Source organism: Leptodactylus fuscus, chromosome 7 (assembly GCF_031893055.1).
Source record: "Leptodactylus fuscus isolate aLepFus1 chromosome 7, aLepFus1.hap2, whole genome shotgun sequence".
Taxonomy (NCBI): Eukaryota; Metazoa; Chordata; class Amphibia; order Anura; family Leptodactylidae; genus Leptodactylus; species Leptodactylus fuscus.
The window spans coordinates 84,546,155-84,571,485 of record NC_134271.1 but is presented as its reverse complement, the minus strand read 5'-3'; the positions used below and the strand labels follow the sequence as shown (position 1 = coordinate 84,571,485).

Here is a 25,331-nt window from a genome sequence, read left to right as displayed (position 1 = left end):
AATATTTTTTGTTACAGTTGGAGCAGACCTCAGTTCAGTCTGGAATGATGAAACCGCATCATGATAATACAATTGACTGATCTTTCTATTTTCTTTACAGGACACATCAAGTGGTCGGGATGATTTGCTGGGAGATTACTTCAAGAAAAGTGACTCTGCTGACTTTGCAGGCCCGCAGGTTCAGGTTGGTTATAGAGACTCAAGATCCACACCACCAAACTATGTTAATATGTCAGCCAAATTATCAGGAGATGTTGGAGATGTCAAACCTGGGAGGCCAGGACAATATGTTAAGCCAAACCTGCGACCAATGGATCCCACGTCTAACCCGTCAGCTTCACTCAGACGACTTCAAATGCAGCAGCCTGTTATGACTTCTAAGCAAGTTCCTGAGCCTCAGCACCCAGGGTCACTGGCTAGTAGGGGCAACTCTTTGAACAGGGCTTTTAGCCTGGCAACTGCAGATCTTCTCAAGGCCAATGGTCCAGACCTGAACCGTATGGAGAGACCAGAGTTGGAAACTCCTATGTTGAAGGACTTCAGTGGTCACATCCTAAGAACATCTACACCTACAGGCTCCCCTAGAGAGAGACCACAATCTGCCAAGCTGTCCATCCCACCAAAAAGTGATGATTTGCGCACACGGTCTTTAGATACAAGACGCCTATCACTGGCTGTCTCCAAAGATGACAAGACACTACAACCAGCCCTATCCACTAACTCCTTACATCAGCCTTATACTTCTACCCAAAATTCCGGTAGAGGCAGGCCCAGGCCCATTTCTCGGTATGGTGAAGTAGCCATGGTTTCACCAGTCAGACCCATATCCAGCATTCCCGAAGTGGAAAGTCAGACGGGTGCTGTTAATCCTAAAACACCAAGCACATCTTCTGATTGCCATCCCTCACCAACTACTGAAGAAGAATCTAACAAAACCTCCCCAAAAAGTACTCCTGCCTCTCCAGACCCCAATGCAGACCCCCAGACTGTTTGGTATGAATATGGATGTGTCTGACAGAATAAACACTGGACTTTTTTTTTTTTTTTTAATGTAGATTGTGAGCCCCACATTGAGCTCACAATGTACATTTTTCCCTATCAGTATGTCTTTTTTGGAATATGGGATGGAAATCCACACAAACACGGGGAGAACATACAAACTCCTTGCAGATGGTTTTATGCCCTTGGCGGGATTTGAACACCAGGACTCCAGCGCTGCAAGGCTGCAGTGCTAACCACTGAGCCACCGTGTGTCCCCAAACACTGGACTTTTGTGCGTGACGGGAGGACTTAGGAATATGTATTTACAGAATGAAATTTAAGCATAAAACACTTGTACTTACATTTGTACTAGCTATTCTTAGATGGTTCTCTGCTGCTCTTCAGATCAGAATTAGTATTGGTTGGTATCTTCTACAGCTGATCTTAAATGTGTAGGAAGTTAGTACCTGTGTAGATGTGCAAGAATCCCATGTCTGTACTTTCTCAAGATGACCCAAATTAGACTGTCTTCCTCCTAGTACTTTCATTGGTGTCTAGAGGTTGCACGGGACTCTGCAGTGTAAGTATTGTCTGTCACTACCTGGTGCTTAGTAAGTGGATGCCCCATGCTCAGCAGGTACAGTTAGTCTTTCTTCTTTAAAGGAGTCTTCTCTTATTTATTACCTACTCCACTAATGAGTATATGTGTATTTCTAAGTATGGTCTCATGTCTGTGTTCTGCTGCTCTTCATCCTGACCTTGCACTTTCTTCATCTCTTCTCTTGCTTATAACTCTCTTATGCAAATGGAAAGCCTATAGTGTATTATTATAGAGATTCAGATTAAGCCATCAGATTCACATACAGATTTATATTAGAAAAACTGCTTTCATATTTAATTTATTAAACTGATTCACTACTGAATATTTGCAATTAGAAGCACATTGCCTTACACGGCAGGATACATGCTGGACTATATGGTAGGGTATACCTGCTTCCAGTTGTGTTGTATAGGGTCATGTTGTAAAGACATGGCAATAACACTGGATTCCATGGGCTAGTAATAAATATTGGGGGACAGTTTACTGAACATATTCACTATATACTGTGTCAGGAATATTTTCAGGTCTTTACTACTGCTGTATAAATCCAATGCAATATTACGGTTATATGTGTATATATTATCCTTTACAGATTATACCATTTTATTCTTACTACTGGACCATAGAGATAGTCAAAAGCAAACATTATGGCAATCCCATGCCTGAAAAATCAAAACCTACTTATACACTGTAAGAAACAGAAATGATTCTTGATGGAAGTCCTCTATATGCTGCTTAAAGGTCCAATAAATGTGAGATACTATTCAATAGAATGTTACTTTACTGTGTCTTATGTAAATTTCAAAGAAAAATCCCCAAAAGTTTATAGTAATGTTGAATAATGTGACGTTAGGTGCAGCTAAGCTGCAGTAACCCGGTCCAGCCACTACATACTGGACGGCGCTGCCTGCTTGCTCTATTATTAGCTGCTGAGAATAGCTGATCCCATCAATGAGATAGGTCATCAATATTTTTAGCCCAGAAAACCCCTTTTAATAAATATAAAGAGAGGCACAGGTTTCTGACTTTTCCCTGTGGCAGCCTCATGCAAGCAGCAAGTTTTTGCATCTTGGCTGCAGCGGACATATTCTAGACACACTTGCACTATGTCATGATCCTGCTGTGTTTGGTTCAGGCTTGTAGAATAATTTGCCGCCTTGTTCTGTACATCAGATGTAAATGATTGAGATTTTTTTGTACAGCTTTCTATTGTAAATATATTTTCATGATTTAATTATTTCCCAGATTCTGCTCTCTGACCTGTCACCAAGAGACGGTGGGACAGGCTTGAGCCAAAACTCAGTATAACAACGGTGCTACATACAGCCATATTGTACAGAGAAGAGCACTGCAGGCAGCTCTCCTCTGCATCTCATGTGTATAGCCAATAAATGCCAACTGATCATTACATGTCCTATTTGGATTTTCCTTCCATTCTGTCCATGTATTCTACATTGTGAATAATGTATGGAATAAGCCTCAATCTTTGTAATATGGAAATAAAAGTGTGGTTTCCGATAGTCCTTGTTTCCTTTCCTTGTTTAATGCTTTATAGAGATTATTAAAGATATTTCTTTCTTTTTCTTAGCCTATTCTAGACAAAATCTAAGGTGCAGCTCAAATCATTCCCATGTTCTGTTATGGTTGTAATTGACCCAACATTCAGAGTCAATTTCTTTGCACATACACAGCAAACATTCATAGCAGCCCCTATTGACTTTTATTTGCCAGATCATTTGTATCCAAAGTCTTATTAAAATAAAAAACAAAAACACAGATACACAAAAAAAAAAAAAAAAATCAAACCTGAAAATAACAACATAAGGGGAGACTAATGGCAGATATCTTGTGGTCAGCAGGAAGGGGGAAAAACCCACGTGTATTGATACTCCTGCAAGCAGCTTTGTTTGTGGTATGCAACCAAACCAATCCCCCATAACTATGTATATCATGTCCCATTAAGTAATGAAAGCAATAATTACATAGGTACAAAGCTTGTGCCATGAATAACATGAATGCCACGCTACTATTTGCCGTGTTCTCACTGCACATGTGTTAGAATAGTTCACACATGCCCAAAAGAATAAGATTGTAAGTATCCAAAAAGTTTACAAGTTTATAACAATCACACACTTCCACTCACAATCCACATTATTCATGTGGACACCATGTGGAAAACACATGGAACCCATTATAGTCCATGGGGTCTGTGTGGTTTCTTTGCTAACCGCTTTTTAATGTGGAATACCGAATGCAGATGTGAACCAGGCCTTAGGCTCCGTTCCCACGAAGTAACGCACCGCTCATTCTGGCACGTAAACACGTGTAATAGTGAGGCGCTTCAAAACAGATCCCATTGACTTCAATGGGTGCCGGCTTACACGCGCTACCCATTGAACTCAATGGGAGGCTTTTTTACCTATTGCTTTCAATGTGATATGCGCATATCACATTGAAAGCAATAGGTAAAAAAGCCTCCTACTGAGTTCAATGGGTAGCGCGTGTAAGCCGGCACCCATTGAAGTCAATGGGATCTGTTTTGAAGCGCCTCACTATTACACGTGTTTATGTGTCAGAATGAGCGGTGCGTTACTTCGTGGGAACAGAGCCTTAGGAGACCCAAACTGCTATCTGACGTGGTCCCACTGTGCAAAGAATAATAAGATGGGGGTCATACAACAGCAGTAATAAGTTACCAGGCATGTGCAAAACAAAATTGTACAAGTTTTTAATATTTGCGCATTACCACATCAAGTATATTAGAGGATCCAAACTGCATAGTGTATGACACATTAGACGATCATATTGATCAATATGCTAATATGAGTAGCAATAAAAAGAAATAAAAAAAAATACATAAGGTATATATACCATCTAAATCTGAGTAATATTAATACATTGAGGGTAAGGAGAAGTAATATACGACCATATGAGAGCAAAAAATACATATATTGTAGACGAAGTTCAAATTCTACTTTAAAAATCCCATTTGCAGCCATAATGAAACAACCCTTGAGAGGGAAGAAAATTCTATGTCCACTCAATGTTGGGTCCCTCTAAAAAAAAAATTCTATATATATATATATATATATATATATATATATATATATATATATATATATATATATAAAGTAAAATGAGTGAAATAATAATATGAATAATAATAATAAGCCAATTAATAGAAGTTAATCTGGATATTTATCAAGTATTATCAATGAAAGTACAACATTATTATAAAGTGAACATCAATTGTGCAAAGCCTGAACGCCAATAGTGTAGATTGTGATAAAACCAATTCTCCAAGTGCAAATAAAAGAAGTGAAGAGTAATATATCAAGACTAATAATCCAGAACAGCCACAAAGAGCATTTCCTTATGGAGGACCCACATAGTGCCAAGTTTCCTCATAGATGATCGCTGATCTCTGGATGTCCCAGCAGAGTTCCCTGCTTCTCAGGGTACATTATACCACCTAGAACAATCACCGCTAACCCCCTCTTCACATGCTCATGTGTTCATTTTTTATATTTTCCTTCTTTTCTCTTTTTTCATGCACATATCTGTATACGGGCTTGTTTGTGCAGGACAGATATTACTTTCAGCTTCCATCATTCCATACAGTGTATTGGGAAGTTAGAATAAAAGATATTAATGGGTCGAATTGGTCGGGGAATGCCACATGCTGTACTATTTTGTCCAGAATTTTTGACCGACTAATGGGGGGTTCTAGTAAAGAAGTGACATGGCCTAAACATTTCAATTGGGAGGAGGGGCCCCAGACAGAATTTCATTTGGGTCCCCAAAATGACATGTCCGCCTCTCTTTCTGTGGCTCCTATTTTCCTCTATGGAGGTTACAGGAACGTCACAGAGTGCCCCTCCTCGGCTCTTCATGTAACTCCTGCCCTGGGCACCAGGACTTCAGTGCAGTTATTCCTATCTCTGAAGGAATTTTCAGATTCTTTGAGGAAACCAACAGGATTTTAAAGAACAGCTCTGGATGTGGCTGAAGAACACAAAATAATACCAAAACTATACTTCTGGGGTTTTTTGTTTGTTTTTCTATGTTGACAACTTTTATGCCTTAGACATAGACAGCATCTGCAGCAGATCCTCACATGGTTGCATCATTAGGCCAATGGTCAGTCTTTATGGATGAAAAATAACTTTTCCTGGCACTGCTGCTGAGCGTATCTCCTTGATACAAGCAAGTCTGTAGCTGAGCAGATCCTACAGTACCCCACCCTGTACTGTTTACAGCAATACTAAATAATGCAGCTGTCAGGAGGGCGGCAGACACGGACAGTTACAAGATGTCCGATAATAACTGGACACAACAGACGCAGAGGTGAAGGCAAAGCAAACATAGATATAAAGATGTCACCCTCATCATTTGTCCAAATTATATATTCTCTTCCTAGGAAAGCTGGGAATGAACAAATTTGGTTCTAGTCATTATATCCTGGTCAGTTGGCTGGCTTCATACAAGCATAACATTGCAGTGTATTTACTGTGTCTACATCTATAATCCTGTATTTGAGGATTTGCAGCTGGAATACTAGAGTTAAAATGTCTGAAGCGACTCTTAGGCCTGGTTCACATCTGTGTTCGGTGTTCCGTTCAGGGATTCCACACAGGGACCCCCGAATGGAATACCGAACGCATTAATAAGCGATTAGCTAAGAAACCACATGGACCCCATAGACTTAATTAAAAAGCCTGAATTTGTATTCTCACTGTTAGAACATGCTATATACAGTAGTAACACAGCAGTAAGTTGTAAAAAAGCAAATAAAGCATAAAATCAATCATACTAACTTATTTGCGTACATGTAAATGCACTGGAAATATTACATACTCTATTCCAAATCAAGACAATAACAACATGTACAAGAACATGAAGAAAAAGGAATATTAGGCTAGGTTCACACTACAGTTCTATAATGTCCATTGCTGTCATCCGTCATAGGATGAGAGCAATGGACATTCAATGACAGATGCTGAAGGAGACCCCTACTTCACTTGTCCGGCTACATTCAGTCACATGTAAAAAAAAAAAAAAAAGACAATGGAAGATTTCTTCCATCGTGGTTTTTACTTTTTGGGCAGAAGAAAGTCATGCATGTAGAACTTTTTGTTCTGTTAAAAAGATAAAGAAACATGACAGAAGACAGTACCGCCATGTTCTTTGCATTACAGTCAGTCGGACAGACACTGATGGAGGAGACTTTGTTTGTGTTCATTACTCTGCTACAGGTAATGTCCTTTGCTGTCATCCTATGACGGATGGCCACAACAAACTTTAGTAACACTACTACTTTATCTGTGCATATGAGGTGCTGGCACCACCAGCCAAGTACATTATCAAATTATACATAGAGTCAGAAATAAAGTAAAAGAATAATAAAGTAAGGTAAAGTAAATGAATGCTGTGCCTCAATGGGAACTTTTCATATATTTATTTTAAGCATCCAGAGTTATACAAGTAGACGTTTCGGTCAATTTAGACCTTCCTCAGTACAACGGATGCAGGAAGAGTGAACACATGGTGATTAGGAAAAGGTCCAGTTTCCTAATCACCATGTGTTCACTCTTCCTGCATCCGTTGTACTGAGGAAGGTCTAAATTGACCGAAACGTCTACTTGTATAACTCTGGATGCTTAAAATAAATATATGAAAAGTTCCCATTGAGTGCCAGAAATATTCTTTCTTCATTGAATATGGCGGTGAGATGCCTTTTCTGAGCACCTAACTTATTAAATACCGAGTGACGGATCATTATATTTGAATGCTGTACCTACTATTGATTCTGAGCACAAATGGCTGTAAATATAAGCACATTCTATAAAATCCATACACCACAGCAGAGATACCAGGCCAGTCCTTTCCTAATACATAAAGGCAATTTTGTGAGAGCAGGCCCTGCATGACACATATATTCTCAGATGACATTATAGTCCTATCATCATTCTCCCATCTGCCTGAGCACTTCTGTACAGCTCTGGTCTATAGGTTACAAGACTCTCATTTCAATAACCACAGGAGTAATGAATTCTGAGTGAATTTCTGCCCCGTCCTCTCCACCAGATGCTCTAATTGTGTAAATGAAATGCAGGCTGTATCTATGAGATACTGAGGCCATACAGAAGTGTCACAGGCAAGATATTATATATTAACCTCTCATGTGCACCACCGCACAAAACACAGTATACAATAATAACTACAGACTCTTCCAGAGTGCCCTAAGGGGATATCGTCACTCCATAGGGAGAGACCACCATATTGGTGTGTGGAGTCTTATTAAGCCATTCTTCCCAGAGTGCCCTAAGAGATTGCATTTTGCTTCCAGAGCTTAAGGCCAGGTTTCCATCTGCGCTTGAGTTTCCGTTCGGGGACTCCACTTGGGGACCCCTGAACGGAAACCTATACGCATTAAAAAGCAAAATCCTGAAAGCAGTACTTCTCTCTGCATGTTTAGTGCGGAAACCGAGCAGAAACCACATGGACCCCATTATAGTCTATGGGGTCCATGGCTTTCCCAGGTAACAGCTCTTTAATGTGCATAGGTTTCCGTTCAGGGGTCCCCAAGTGGACTCCCCGAACGGAAACCTAAGCGCATACTTATAGCATGGTTAATATAAGCTAAGCTATTGAGGTAGATGTTCAACGATAATTATTTTATATGGACAAATAAAGTAACATTAGAAATAGTTTGCTTTACTTATTTTGTATGGTCTTTTTCCTCTAGTCACATGCAGGGCTGCCTTTACAATTTTCTCTCCTTGCAAAATAATTTATCACCACTTTAATGTGGAATACAGTATGTGTATGAGTATTGTATGGGCCCCATTACACAAGGGAATTTCAGGTGATAATAAGCACTGAACATAGGCCCATTGCAAACTGTATGTACAATTGTTTGGTCCCCATATGGTTAACATATTGATGGCAGGAGGATGTAGTTCCAACTTATTTTTGCACAAGAAGAGGTGTTTCCGATGTGTAAAGATACATCAGCTGACGTGATGTTGTGTAAAACTGCCATAACTAACCTCCTAAAATGCACTGATCTCAGATAGTGAACACCACTATGTTGAAGACTAGAAAATGAATGTGACCTGTTACATTGAAAATATAGTGGACTTTGTAGGCAACATGTGATAAGGCAGTGCAAGGATGATTGTGCATATACACATAGCTGTCAAACACTTGAAGGATCACTGGATTCCTAAGATGATGATTTAATATGCAATGCATACCTCACAACCATTCTGGATTCTGGATCTTGTCCTCTTGTCCTGGTCGGCATGTCCTAGTTTCAACTCATCCGTGTCTAGAGAAGAAGCACATGAGATGAAACCAAGAATAGTGAATAGTATAAATGTATAGTTGAATACAAGTATGGTCAAGCAGGGATCCATCCGCTCCCTGCTTCACCATTTTGCCCGTTTGTGCTCTGGGAGCTTCAGGCGCAATGCAATGTGATGTGATGACATTACTTACATCACGTCTGCAGCTCCATGAAGCCACCGGAATCAGTGACAGCAGAGAGGAACAGCTGGGGAATGAGAAGAGGTGAGTAGTAATTATTTTTTTGCTTGTTTTGTATGAGGAGAGGGACATAATATTGTGGGGGCAACTGCAGGGAGGGCATTATAATGTGGGGTAGCTGGAGAGAGACATTAAATTGTGAGGGCAGCTGGAGGGGGGACATTATACTGTAAGGGAAATCGGAGGGGGACATTAAAGTGTGCAGTTAGCTGGAGAGAGACATTAAACTGTGGGTGTACCAGGAGAGAGACTTTGTACTGTAGAAGTAATTGGAGGGTATATCATGTTAGGGCCACTGTAATGGTGTTATACTATGTGGGAGCACAAAGAGAAATGGATAGGGATGGGCGGAGTCAAAGTGGAAGTGGGTGGGGATAAATTCACTGCGGCGCGCAGCACATTATGTCCCTCTTTCTTTCCTTTGTAAGTTGGAAATATATGTAGTGCAATATATTACGAGTTCTACTGAATCTTCTCACACAATCTGCTCCTCTTGCTCTATAACATTTCTAGTTTAGGTCCATTCACATGGAGGAAAATGGCGCTGAATTTTCAGCACTGAAATAAAAGCCTCCCATTGGGTGCCGCTAGCTCTTTTTTCCACTAGTGGAAAAATTACCAGATCACAGCGACTTAAAGAAATAATAGATTTGAGTTCAGCTATGTCTAACAAAGTCGGTTCTCTTTCAATCACGTCATTACTATATATAGCGATTCTCATTGTCAAAGTAAGGACCAAATTGAAAAGAGAAAACAAATTTTGATCCCTTCTCATTCTACTTTGTGAAAGGACAACCGTCCGTCTATCTTTGGAGGCTGCTTTCCAAACGCTCCACCAATTATTTTAGATGGATATCCGCTATTAGTAAGTTTCTCCTTAATCCCATTGCCAGTTTAATAAAAGATTCATTAATACTGTTAATCTTTTATAATCTGAGAAAATACCCATAAACTCAGGACTGCTGCTTTTCTATAGCCCTCCGTTTCCACCATCTGTGCCTCAATCTCAACTTGGAGTCCTCATCGACACAAAGCCGTTTTGCATCCTTGGGGCATCCATTTTCATGAATCCCTCATAGATTTAAGTCTATTGACAGATCAATGAAAGCAAATAAATATAGGACAGCCCTTACTGAATCTAAATGTTGAGATTTTCCACATCAATAGTGGTGAAGTTATACCCATCTAGTTAGTGTAACATTAAGGACACAAAGAAAATCGTTAACAAAGGGTTAATAATGGCCTCAAGATGAGATGACCCAAACGTCTGTATATTTCATGTAATGTTGGTAACAATGACTAATTCAACTGTGGGTAGATATTGCAGCAACAGCGATCTTTCTGGATCTACACCAACCCCTGGCCTCAGTTCTGTCTGTAATTCATTCAGGAATCCCTGCTTTGTATATTTGCATGTTCTGGGATCACTACGTCATCTCATACACTCTTCCAAATAATATGTCTTTGGTTTTTTTATGTCATTGTTACAATATTTCCTCTATTGTCAGTCAGTTTCAAATCATCCTGACTTTTTAACCCTTAAGTTCTATCATGATTTCTAGCATAATGATATGTCTATGGTAGTGGTGTATGATAGACACCATGATAGTACTTAAGGGTTAACCATTCAAGGGCTTTTTCTCGCCCTCACTTATGTTTGGTAGGTCTTTAGGATAAACCAAATCCCGCATCTTTTGTCATGTGTTAATAAACAAGTCAAGGGTACTGCTTCCTTATCATTTCTGAAAAAAATAAAACTCCATTGTGTCAGTGTAACACCACTTTTTGTGGTGTTATAAAGTCACAAAACGGTTTGACGTTGCAAACACCATTTGTGTCAAAAATGTTTCGCCACCCTCATAATACTCAGAATAAGGCCTGGTTCACATTTGCATTTGGTATTTTGTTCAGGGAGTCCACTTGGGGACCCCCAAATGGAATACTGAACGCATAAAAAACCGGTGAGCAATGAAAGCACACAGATCCCATAAACTATAATGGGGTCCATGTGTTTTCCGCCTGGTGTCCGCACAAGTCATGTGGAGAGAAAAGTACTTCAAGAACTACTTTCCTCTCCGCATGACTCATGTGGACAGCGTGCGGAAAACACACGGACCCCATTATAGTCTATGGGGTCCGTGTACTTTCATTGCTCACCGGTTTTTAATGTGCTTTGTATTCCATTCGGAGGGGTCCCCAAGTGGACTCCCCAAACAGAATACCAAACGCAAATGTGAACCAGGCCTTATTCTGAGTATGATGAGGGTGGCGAAATGTATGGGAATGAAATGTCTTTGAATTTTTTGCTGTATACCAATAAGTCGTTATGATGTTATTTTAATAATGATCTGGAATGGTTAAGTATGTATTTTTAGTTTAGTGTGTTAAATATGTGGAAACCTTACCAAACTGCTATGGGCCAGGATGAAGCGCTGGTAGCACAAAACAGCCATCGCTCATACTTGTACTCAGTCCTGATGTTGTGTTATGGACTATTTCATGTTGCACTTTCTTTTATACACTGCCATATTTAATATCAAACCTACTGGTACAGAGAATGTCCTTAGGGAATTATTTCCATATTACACAGTGCAGGGCTTTCTAAAATGTATTTTCTCTCTGGCAAAGATCTTAAAATTGGTGACTAAAATCTGCATTCATTATTTTGTTTGGGAACTCCACTTAGGGCCCCCCCGAACGAAATACCGAACCCATTAAAAGGCAGTGAGCTAAGAAAGCACACAGACCCCATGGACTATAATGGGATCTGTGTTTTTTTCCGTGCAGTGTCTGCACAAATCACGCAGAGAGGAAAGTAGTTCAAGCAGCGCTTTCCTCTCCATGATTCAATAGAATAATGTATATTTACAGATAAAAGCTATGACCGATGTAATTTGTAAATTCCAGCATTCCACATTGTAGAGGAGAAGAGTCTGACATAGAGAAGGCGTTTTTTTCTTTAAATTTCCATGTCATGATTCAGTATCCAAGAAAAGCCAATAATGGATGAATGGTCCAGGAGGAATAAACAATCTGACTTCCTGGGGATGTCTTTGTATATTTTATTAGCTCTCACTCCGGGTGTGTCTGATAAACACATTTATTGTTTTCTGTCATACTTCAGGAGTATTATAGGCCACTGTAAAATGTGTGAAAAATAAAGTAACCCCCTGCCCCCCACTGTAAACTCACAACTATGCCCAATGGGTTAACGCACATCAAAGCAAAATGTCCACCCATACACGATGGATAGCTATTGCTCCCAGTTTCCTCATGCTCATGCATGCTATATAAACCACTGCCAGACCCCTCTGTTTAGACTTCTCTGGCAGCAGCATATCTTCCATAAGTGCAAAGCATTGAGAATGTGGAAATCCTACATGTTGATCTTTCTTTCCCCTATCATCTCTTGCCATTGCAGAATCAGCACTCCCACATACCCATTAGAAATACAGGTGACTAGAGATGAGCGAGTACTATTTGATCGAATACCTCCCAGCCATAGGCATTCGTGTAAGCGGCCGAACACCAAAGGGTTAAGGGCATTGAATATTCGATGCGTTTAACCCCTTGCAGTTCGGCTGCTTACACAAATACCTATGGCCAAGAGGTATTCGATCGAATAGTACCCGCTCATCTCTACAGGTCACCCTTCTAAGTCTCTATTCAGATCACGTTCTGCTACGAAGTGGTAGACCACATAAAGTAACTGCAACTTTTTTTGTCGCAGATTTTGTTGCAGTTTTTTGAGCCAACATCAAGAATGGATACAAAAGAAATGGGAACTATATAGGAAGCTTCTTATACTTCTACATTTTGCTCAATCCACTCCTGTCTTGGGTTTGGCCTAAAATGGTTTTAGCTGCAAAGGAGGGAACCAACGCCATATATATGTCTATGGATTTAGAATAGGATATAAAGTTCTTGTTCTAGGAGAACCGTGGAAAAAGGAGTTCCTGGCACCCGTCTTAGGGTCCTTGGAATGGACCCAATGGCAAACAGTTGCAGCTCTTACCCGGGCACCAACCTGTCAGGGTGGTGAACAATGCAATGTGGGAAAAAAAAACTAGAAAAACGCTCTGGCAGTTCAGTTGTTATTGGCCTGACGAAAACACCGGACCTGTGTCGAAACGCGTAGCCTTGTTTTTCCTGTCAATTGGAAGCCAATAAAACAGCTTATAATTAAGTTTACTTTGTCATTTCGTTACCCATTAGCACTCCTAAGTATCCCGATTTTTCAATTTTTTTTCCACATTGACCAAGGAGAAAGAGTGAGAGTCCTGTTTCCCTGCTGACAATCACTGTGCGCAGGCCAGGGAAGCGAGACTCTCACTGACTCTTCTAGACTGACTCTGTTCATTTAATAGTATGGGTCCAAATTATATATATAAATATATACAGATCTCAGCTTCTCTACCTCTGTTCCATCCTGCTTTCAGATAGGATCACTTTAATCGCTTAAGATTAGAGATGAGCGAACAGTGTTCTATCGAACTCATGTTCGATCGGATATTAGGCTGTTCGGCATGTTCGAATCGAATCGAACACCGCGTGGTAAAGTGCGCCATTACTCGATTCCCCTCCCACCTTCCCTGGCGCCTTTTTTGCTCCAATAACAGCGCAGGGTAGGTGGGACAGGAACTACGACACCGGTGACGTTGAAAAAAGTAGGCAAAACCCATTGGCTGCCGAAAACGTGACCTCTAATTTAAAAGAACAGCGCCGCCCAGGTTCGCGTCATTCTGAGCTTGCAATTCACCGAGGACGGAGGTTTCCGTCCAGCTAGCTAGGGCTTAGATTCTGGGTAGGCAGGGACAGGCTAGGATAGGAAGGAGAAGACAACCAACAGCTCTTGTAAGAGCTAAATTCCAGGGAGAAGCTTGTCAGTGTAACGTGGCACTGACGGGCTCAATCGCCGCAACCCAGCTTTCCCAGGATCCTGAATGGAATACACTGTCAGTGTATTCCCGTATACCCGATATATACCCCGATACCCGTTCCAACGGTGTGCCCCCCCACCTTCACCCCAGAAATACCCTGCAAGTCCCCTAGCAATAGAATTGGGGCTATATACACCCACAATTTTTACTACTGGTATACAGTGCCATTGTCTGACTGGGAATTCAAAGAATATATTGGGAATACAAATACCCTCATTTCTTGCTACTGCCATATAGTGCCAGTTTCTGACTGGTAATTCAAAGAATATATTGGGGTTACGTGCACCCACAATTTTTACTACTGGTATACAGTGCCATTGTCTGACTGGGAATTCAAAGAATATATTGGGAATACAAATACCCTCATTTCTTGCTACTGCCATATAGTGCCAGTGTCTGACTGGTAATTCAAAGAATATATTGGGGTTACGTGCACCCACAATTTTTACTACTGGTATACAGTGCCATTGTCTGACTGGGAATTCAAAGAATATATTGGGAATACAAATACCCTCATTTCTTGCTACTGCCATATAGTGCCAGTGTCTGACTGGGAATTCAAAGAATATATTGGGGTTACGTGCACCCACAATTTTTACTACTGGTATACAGTGCCATTGTCTGACTGGGAATTCAAAGAATATATTGGGGTTATAAATACCCTCATTTCTTGCTACTGCCATATAGTGCCAGTTTCTGACTGGTAATTCAAAGAATATATTGGGGTTACGTGCACCCACAATTTTTACTACTGGTATACAGTGCCATTGTCTGACTGGGAATTCAAAGAGTATATTGGGAATACAAATACCCTCATTTCTTGCTACTGCCATATAGTGCCAGTTTCTGACTGGGAATTCAAAGAATATATTGGGGTTACGTGCACCCACAATTTTTACTACTGGTATACAGTGCCATTGTCTGACTGGGAATTCAAAGAATATATTGGGGTTATAAATACCCTCATTTCTTGCTACTGCCATATAGTGCCAGTTTCTGACTGGTAATTCAAAGAATATATTGGGGTTACGTGCACCCACAATTTTTACTACTGGTATACAGTGCCATTGTCTGACTGGGAATTCAAAGAGTATATTGGGAATACAAATACCCTCATTTCTTGCTACTGCCATATAGTGCCAGTTTCTGACTGGTAATTCAAACAATATATTGGGGTTACGTGCACCCACAATTTTTACTACTGGTATACAGTGCCATTGTCTGACTGGGAATTCAAAGAATATATTGGGGTTATAAATACCCTCATTTCTTGCTACTGCCATATAGTGCCAGTTTCTGACTGGTAATTCAAAGAATATATTGGGGTTACGTGCACCCACAATTTTTACTACTGGTATACAGTGCCATTGTTTGACTGGGAATTCAAAGAGTATATTGGGAATACAAATACCCTCATTTCTTGCTACTGCCATATAGTACCAGTTTCTGACTGGTAATTCAAAGAATATATTGGGGTTACGTGCACCCACAATTTTTACTACTGGTATACAGTGCCATTGTCTGACTGGGAATTCAAAGAATATATTGGGGTTATAAATACCCTCATTTCTTGCTACTGCCATATAGTGCCAGTTTCTGACTGGTAATTCAAAGAATATATTGGGGTTACGTGCACCCACAATTTTTACTACTGGTATACAGTGCCATTGTTTGACTGGGAATTCAAAGAGTATATTGGGAATACAAATACCCTCATTTCTTGCTACTGCCATATAGTGCCAGTTTCTGACTGGGAATTCAAAGAATATATTGGGGTTACGTGCACCCACAATTTTTACTACTGGTATACAGTGCCATTGTCTGACTGGGAATTCAAAGAATATATTGGGGTTATAAATACCCTCATTTCTTGCTACTGCCATATAGTGCCAGTTTCTGACTGGTAATTCAAAGAATATATTGGGGTTACGTGCACCCACAATTTTTACTACTGGTATACAGTGCCATTGTCTGACTGGGAATTCAAAGAGTATATTGGGAATACAAATACCCTCATTTCTTGCTACTGCCATATAGTGCCAGTTTCTGACTGGGAATTCAAAGAATATATTGGGGTTACGTGCACCCACAATTTTTACTACTGGTATACAGTGCCATTGTCTGACTGGGAATTCAAAGAATATATTGGGGTTATAAATACCCTCATTTCTTGCTACTGCCATATAGTGCCAGTTTCTGACTGGTAATTCAAAGAATATATTGGGGTTACGTGCACCCACAATTTTTACTACTGGTATACAGTGCCATTGTCTGACTGGGAATTCAAAGAGTATATTGGGAATACAAATACCCTCATTTCTTGCTACTGCCATATAGTGCCAGTTTCTGACTGGGAATTCAAAGAATATATTGGGGTTACGTGCACCCACAATTTTTACTACTGGTATACAGTGCCATTGTCTGACTGGGAATTCAAAGAATATATTGGGGTTATAAATACCCTCATTTCTTGCTACTGCCATATAGTGCCAGTTTCTGACTGGTAATTCAAAGAATATATTGGGGTTACGTGCACCCACAATTTTTACTACTGGTATACAGTGCCATTGTCTGACTGGGAATTCAAAGAATATATTGGGGTTATAAATACCCTCATTTCTTGCTACTGCCATATAGTGCCAGTTTCTGACTGGTAATTCAAAGAATATATTGGGGTTACGTGCACCCACAATTTTTACTACTGGTATACAGTGCCATTGTCTGACTGGGAATTCAAAGAATATATTGGGGTTATAAATACCCTCATTTCTTGCTACTGCCATATAGTGCCAGTTTCTGACTGGTAATTCAAAGAATATATTGGGGTTACGTGCACCCACAATTTTTACTACTGGTATACAGTGCCATTGTCTGACTGGGAATTCAAAGAATATATTGGGGTTATAAATACCCTCATTTCTTGCTACTGCCATATAGTGCCAGTTTCTGACTGGTAATTCAAAGAATATATTGGGGTTACGTGCACCCACAATTTTTACTACTGGTATACAGTGCCATTGTCTGACTGGGAATTCAAAGAGTATATTGGGAATACAAATACCCTCATTTCTTGCTACTGCCATATAGTGCCAGTTTCTGACTGGGAATTCAAAGAATATATTGGGGTTACGTGCACCCACAATTTTTACTACTGGTATACAGTGCCATTGTCTGACTGGGAATTCAAAGAATATATTGGGGTTATAAATACCCTCATTTCTTGCTACTGCCATATAGTGCCAGTTTCTGACTGGTAATTCAAAGAATATATTGGGGTTACGTGCACCCACAATTTTTACTACTGGTATACAGTGCCATTGTCTGACTGGGAATTCAAAGAGTATATTGGGAATACAAATACCCTCATTTCTTGCTACTGCCATATAGTGCCAGTTTCTGACTGGGAATTCAAAGAATATATTGGGGTTACGTGCACCCACAATTTTTACTACTGGTATACAGTGCCATTGTCTGACTGGGAATTCAAAGAGTATATTGGGAATACAAATACCCTCATTTCTTGCTACTGCCATATAGTGCCAGTTTCTGACTGGGAATTCAAAGAATATATTGGGGTTACGTGCACCCACAATTTTTACTACTGGTATACAGTGCCATTGTCTGACTGGGAATTCAAAGAATATATTGGGGTTATAAATACCCTCATTTCTTGCTACTGCCATATAGTGCCAGTTTCTGACTGGTAATTCAAAGAATATATTGGGGTTACGTGCACCCACAATTTTTACTACTGGTATACAGTGCCATTGTCTGACTGGGAATTCAAAGAGTATATTGGGAATACAAATACCCTCATTTCTTGCTACTGCCATATAGTGCCAGTTTCTGACTGGGAATTCAAAGAATATATTGGGGTTACGTGCACCCACAATTTTTACTACTGGTATACAGTGCCATTGTCTGACTGGGAATTCAAAGAATATATTGGGGTTATAAATACCCTCATTTCTTGCTACTGCCATATAGTGCCAGTTTCTGACTGGTAATTCAAAGAATATATTGGGGTTACGTGCACCCACAATTTTTACTACTGGTATACAGTGCCATTGTCTGACTGGGAATTCAAAGAGTATATTGGGAATACAAATACCCTCATTTCTTGCTACTGCCATATAGTGCCAGTGTCTGACTGGGAATTCAAAGAATATATTGGGGTTACGTGCACCCACAATTTTTACTACTGGTATACAGTGCCAATTTCTAACTAGGAATTCAAAATGCGCAAGGCTCCCGGAAAGGGACGTGGACGAGGCCGTGGGCGAGGTCGGGGGAATGGTTCTGGGGAGCAAGGTAGCAGTGAAGCCACAGGGCGTCCCGTGCCTACTCCTGTGGGGCAGCAAGCATTGCGCCACTCCACAGTGCCAGGGTTGCTTGCCACATTAACTAAACTGCAGGGTACAAACCTTAGTAGGCCCGAGAACCAGGAACAGGTCTTGCAATGGCTGTCAGAGAACGCTTACAGCACATTGTCCAGCAGCCAGTCAGACTCTGCCTCCTCTCCTCCTATTACCCAACAGTCTTGTCTTCCTTCCTCCCAAAATTCCGAAGCTTTACAGAACAATAACCCAAACTGTCCCTGCTCCCCAGAGCTGTTCTCCGCTCCTTTCATTGTCCCTCAACCTGCCTCTCCACGTCACGATTCCACGAACCTAACAGAGGAGCATCTGTGTCCAGATGCTCAAACACTAGAGTCTCCTCCATCTCCGTTCGATTTGGTGGTGGATGACCAGCAACCCACCCTCATCGACGATGATGTGACGCAGTTGCCGTCAGGGCATCCAGTTGACCGGCGCATTGTGCGGGAGGAGGAGATGAGACAGGAGTTGGAAGAGGAAGTGGTGGATGATGAGGACACTGACCCGACCTGGACAGGGGGGATGTCAAGCGGGGAAAGTAGTGTGGATGTTGAGGCAGGTGCAGCACCAAAAAGGGTAGCTAGAGGCAGAGGCAGAGGTCAGCAGCTTAGGCGAAGCCAGGCCACACCCGGAATCTCCCAAGATGTTCCAGTTCGTACCCAGCCCCGAAAAACTCCCACCTCGAGGGCACGTTTCTCGAAGGTGTGGAGTTTTTTCAAGGAATGCGCCGAGGACAGATATAGTGTTGTCTGCACAATTTGCCTCTCGAAATTGATTAGGGGCTCTGAGAAGAGCAACCTGTCCACCACTTCAATGCGCCGTCATTTGGAATCCAAGCACTGGAATCAGTGGCAGGCAGCAACGGCAGGACAAAGGCCGCCTGCCGTTCACGCCACTGCCACTGCCTCTGCCACTGCCTCTGCCTCTGCCACTGCCACTGCTGACTGTGCTGGCGATGCACTCCAGAGGACGAGCCAGGACACCACTTCATCTGCCTCCGCCACTTTGTTGACTTCTACCTCATCCTCCCCTGGTCCTGTCTTATCTCCTTCTCCTGCACCATCAAAGGCACCATCAGGCGTTTCTTTACAACAACCCACCATCTCTCAGACATTGGAGCGGCGGCAGAAATACACTGCTAACCACCCACACGCGCAAGCCTTGAACGCCAACATCGCTAAACTGCTGGCCCAGGAGATGTTGGCGTTCCGGCTTGTTGAAACTCCCGCCTTCCTGGACCTGATGGCAACTGCGGCACCTCGCTATGCCGTCCCTAGCCGTCACTACTTCTCCCGGTGTGCCGTCCCCGCCTTGCACCAGCACGTGTCACTCAACATCAGGCGGGCCCTTAGTTCCGCGCTTTGCACAAAGGTCCACTTGACCACCGACGCGTGGACAAGTGCATGCGGACAGGGACGCTACATTTCACTGACGGCACACTGGGTGAATGTAGTTGAGGCTGGGACTGCTTCCCAAACTGGCCCGGTGTACCTCGTCTCCCCGCCTAACATTCCTGGCAGGGACACGAGAAGAACACCCCCCTCCTCCTCCTCCTCTACCGCCTCCTCCTCCGCCACCGCCTCCTCCTCCGCCACCGCCTCCTCCTCCGCTGTTAGATTGACCCCAGCTACGAGTTGGAAACGTTGCAGCACTGGCGTTGGTAGACGTCAGCAGGCTGTGCTGAAGCTGATCAGCTTGGGGGACAGACAGCACACTGCCTCCGAGGTGAGGGATGCCCTCCTCGATGAGACGGCAATATGGTTTGAGCCGCTGCACCTGGGCCCAGGCATGGTCGTTTGTGATAACGGCCGGAACCTGGTAGCAGCTCTGGAGCTTGCCGGACTCCAACATGTTCCATGCCTGGCCCACGTCTTCAACCTAGTGGTGCAACGTTTCCTAAAGAGCTACCCCAATGTTCCAGAGCTACTGGTGAAAGTGCGGCGCATGTGCGCCCACTTTCGCAAGTCGACAGTAGCCGCTGCTAGCTTAAAATCTCTCCAGCAACGCCTGCATGTGCCACAACACCGGCTTTTGTGCGACGTCCCCACACGCTGGAACTCAACGTTTCAGATGTTGAATAGAGTGGTTGAGCAGCAGAGACCTTTGATGGAATACCAGCTACAAAACCCTAGGGTGCCACAAAGTCAGCTGCCTCAGTTTCACATCCATGAGTGGCCATGGATGAGAGACCTTTGTGACATCCTACGGGTCTTTGAGGAGTCCACAAGGAGGGTGAGCTCTGAGGATGCGATGGTGAGCCTTACAATCCCGCTCTTGTGTGTTCTGAGAGAATCCCTGATTGACATCAGGGATAACTCAGATCACACAGAGGAGTTAGGGATAGCATCCGATCCGTCACAGCTGGAGAGTAGGTCCACACATCTGTCCGCTTCACTGCGTTTAATGGAGGAGGAGGAGGAGGAGGAGGAGGAAGAAGAGTTGTCCGATGATGTGATGGTGATACAGGAGGCTTCCGGGCAACTTCGAATCGTCCCATTGTTGCAGCGCGGATGGGTAGACATGGAGGATGAGGAGGAAATGGAGATTGAACTTTCCGGTGGGGCCAGAGGAGTCATGCCAACTAACACTGTGGCAGACATGGCTGAGTTCATGTTGGGGTGCTTTACAACCGACAAGCGTATTGTCAAAATCATGGAGGACAACCAGTACTGGATCTTTGCTATCCTTGACCCCCGGTATAAAAACAACATCTCGTCTTTTATTCCGGTAGAGGGGAGGGCCAATCGCATCAATGCTTGCCACAGGCAATTGGTGCAGAATATGATGGAGATGTTTCCAGCATGTGACGTTGGCGGCAGGGAGGGCAGTTCCTCCAGTAGGCAACCAAGTTCTCACCGGTCCACACAAACGAGGGGCACACTGTCTAAGGTCTGGGACACCTTGATGGCACCCCCTCGCCAAAGTGCCGCCACGGAGGGTCCTAGTGTCACCAGGCGTGAGAAGTATAGGCGCATGTTGCGGGAATACCTTTCCGACCACAGCCCTGTCCTCTCCGACCCCTCTGCGCCCTACACGTATTGGGTGTCGAAGTTGGACCTGTGGCTTGAACTTGCCCTATATGCCTTGGAGGTGCTGTCCTGTCCTGCCGCCAGCGTCCTATCTGAGAGGGTGTTCAGTGCAGCCGGTGGCATCATCACTGACAAGCGCACCCGTCTGTCAGCTGAGAGTGCCGACCGGCTCACTTTGATAAAAATGAACCACCACTGGATAGAGCCTTCATTTTTGTGCCCACCTGTGTAAAGCACCCCAACATGAAACTCCATGTCTGTACTCAACCTCTCCAATTCCTCCGCATCCTCATACTCATCCACCATAAGCGTTGCACAATTCTGCTAATACTAGGCTCCCTCCAACATGATTTCCCCCAACTCTGCTGGTTAGAGGCTCCCTCCACCCTGATTTCCACCAACTCTGCTGGTTAGAGGCTCCCTCCACCCTGCTTTCCCACAACTCTGCTGGTTAGAGGCTCCTTCCACCATGAATTTGCCCAAACTGGGCTGTTTAGAGGCTCCCTCCACCATGAATTGGTCCAAACTGGGCTGGTTAGAGGCTCCCTCCACCATTAATTGGTCCAAACTGGGCTGGTTAGAGGCTCCCTCCACCATGAATTTGCCCAAACTGGGCTGTTTAGAGGCTCCCTCCACCATGAATTTGCTCAAACTGGGCTGTTTAGAGGCTCCCTCCACCATGAATTGGTCCAAACTGGGTTTTTTAGAGGCTCCCTCCACCATGAATTGGTCCAAACTGGGCTGGTTAGAGGCTCCCTCCACCATGAATTGGTCCAAACTGGGGTGGTTAGAGGCTCCCTCCACCATTAATTGGTCCAAACTGGGCTGGTTAGAGGCTCCCTCCACCATTAATTGGTCCAAACTGGGCTGGTTAGAGGCTCCCTCCACCATGAATTTGCCCAAACTGGGCTGTTTAGAGGCTCCCTCCACCATGAATTGGTCCAAACTGGGTTTTTTAGAGGCTCCCTCCACCATGAATTGGTCCAAACTGGGCTGGTTAGAGGCTCCCTCCACCATGAATTGGTCCAAACTGGGGTGGTTAGAGGCTCCCTCCACCATGAATTGGTCCAAACTGGGTTTTTTAGAGGCTCCCTCCACCATGAATTTGCCCAAACTGGGCTGTTTAGAGGCTCCCTCCACCATGAATTGGTCCAAACTGGGCTGGTTAGAGGCTCCCTCCACCATGAATTTCCCAAAACTTGGCTGTTTAGAGGCTCCCTCCACCATTAATTGGTCCAAACTGGGCTGGTTAGAGGCTCCCTCCACCATGAATTGGTCCAAACTGGGGTTTTTAGAGGCTCCCTCCACCATGAATTGGTCCAAACTTGGCTGTTTAGAGGCTCCCTCCACCATGAATTGGTCCAAACTGGGGTGGTTAGAGGCTCCCTCCACCATTAATTGGTCCAAACTGGGCTGGTTAGAGGCTCCCTCCACCATTAATTGGTCCAAACTGGGCTGGTTAGAGGCTCCCTCCACCATGAATTTGCCCAAACTGGGCTGTTTAGAGGCTCCCTCCACCATGAATTTGCCCAAACTGGGCTGGTTAGAGGCTCCCTCCACCATGAATTGGTCCAAACGGGTTTTTAGAGGCTCCCTTCACCATGAATTGGTCCAAACTTGGCTGTTTAGAGGCTCCCTCCACCATGAATTGGTCCAAACTGGGGTGGTTAGAGGCTCCCTCCACCATTAATTGGTCCAAACTGGGCTGGTTAGAGGCTCCCTCCACCATTAATTGGTCCAAACTGGGCTGGTTAGAGGCTCCCTCCACCATGAATTGGTCCAAACTGGGGTTTTTAGAGGCTCCCTCCACCATGAATTGGTCCAAACTTGGCTGTTTAGAGGCTCCCTCCACCATTAATTGGTCCAAACTGGGCTGGTTAGAGGCTCCCTCCACCATGAATTGGTCCAAACTGGGTTTTTTAGAGGCTCCCTCCACCATGAATTTGCCCAAACTGGGCTGTTTAGAGGCTCCCTCCACCATGAATTGGTCCAAACTGGGTTTTTTAGAGGCTCCCTCCACCATGAATTGGTCCAAACTGGGCTGGTTAGAGGCTCCCTCCACCATGAATTGGTCCAAACTGGGGTGGTTAGAGGCTCCCTCCACCATTAATTGGTCCAAACTGGGCTGGTTAGAGGCTCCCTCCACCATTAATTGGTCCAAACTGGGCTGGTTAGAGGCTCCCTCCACCATTAATTGGTCCAAACTGGGCTGGTTAGAGGCTCCCTCCACCATGAATTTGCCCAAACTGGGCTGTTTAGAGGCTCCCTCCACCATGAATTTGCCCAAACTGGGCTGGTTAGAGGCTCCCTCCACCATGAATTGGTCCAAACTGGGGTTTTTAGAGGCTCCCTCCACCATGAATTGGTCCAAACTTGGCTGTTTAGAGGCTCCCTCCACCATTAATTGGTCCAAACTGGGCTGGTTAGAGGCTCCCTCCACCATGAATTGGTCCAAACTGGGTTTTTTAGAGGCTCCCTCCACCATGAATTTGCCCAAACTGGGCTGTTTAGAGGCTCCCTCCACCATGAATTGGTCCAAACTGGGGTGGTTAGAGGCTCCCTCCACCATTAATTGGTCCAAACTGGGCTGGTTAGAGGCTCCCTCCACCATTAATTGGTCCAAACTGGGCTGGTTAGAGGCTCCCTCCACCATGAATTTGCCCAAACTGGGCTGGTTAGAGGCTCCCTCCACCATGAATTGGTCCAAACTGGGTTTTTTAGAGGCTCCCTCCACCATGAATTTGCCCAAACTGGGCTGGTTAGAGGCTCCCTCCACCATGAATTGGTCCAAACTGGGGTTTTTAGAGGCTCCCTCCACCATGAATTTGCCCAAACTCTGCTGGTTAGAGGCTCAATCCACCCTGATTTTCAAAACAAATGTTGGTGCCAACCTCAACTTACTACAAGGGCCAAATTCACTGCTGGTGACAAGCTCTCCTCACTGCAAGTGCCAAATACACATGTTTCAAGGTGTTTTCCTACTGTCAGAGAGGTGGTATTGAGTGTGTAAAGTGTGTAGTTGTTAGGCTGTGATGTTGGGGTAATAGAGGGTCTTTGGTGTGTTAGATGCCCCCAGACATGCTTCCCCTGCTGTCCCAGTGTCATTCCAGAGGTGTTGGCATCATTTCCTGGGGTGTCATAGTGGACTTGGTGACCCTCCAGACACGGATTTGGGTTTCCCCCTTAACGAGTATCTGTTCCCCATAGACTATAATGGGGTTCGAAACCCGTTCGAACACACGAACATTGAGCGGCTGTTCGAATCGAATTTCGAACCTCGAACATTTTAGTGTTCGCTCATCTCTACTTAAGATGTCAATGTGTCATTGTCCCATACCCCAAGTGTCAGCTTGGCATTGTCCTGTACTCCAAGTGTCCCACCAAGTGTAAATGTATCAAGCAGTTTATAAAACAATACAGACCAAATACACATAAAATAATATATCTGGAAATGAAGAGACTATCAGATCTCACAATATTGATACGATAACTGTTAGAGTGGAGGACCTGCAGACCCTATAGACCTAGGAACCACAATGCATATCAGATATAATTCTGGCAACCTCAATAGTGTGGTCTACTAAGCCATGGATGAAATCACCACCATATTCAAGGACCTATGTATCATGGAGGTAATGCCTGTAAATCTCTGTGTCCACTGTACATATGATGCCACAGGTTATAGCGTGCCCATCCCCCTTAATCATTAGCAGTGTGAACTGGTTAATCCCAATGAATGTCACAGCGCTGGTAACTATGTAACTGTGAAACTTGACAAAGGGGATTTGTTGTGACATACATATAGCTTTCTATGCACACATTGCATCCACCCACTGATTTGCAAAACTATTTA

At 43.5% G+C, this 25,331-nt stretch overlaps 1 protein-coding gene across 1 annotated transcript in view; it reads left to right on the top strand.

Annotated features, from left to right (window-relative positions):
* Window positions 1–3,086, top strand: part of CCDC88C (coiled-coil domain containing 88C) — a 66,918-nt gene extending 63,832 nt beyond the window's left edge. Inside the window, exon 31 of the mRNA XM_075282389.1 lies at window positions 101–3,086. Coding sequence (XP_075138490.1) covers window positions 101–1,015 — 915 coding nt within the window. The 3' untranslated portion in view covers window positions 1,016–3,086. The remainder of the gene's footprint in view (window positions 1–100) is intronic.
* The last annotated feature ends 22,245 nt before the right edge of the window (window positions 3,087–25,331 follow it).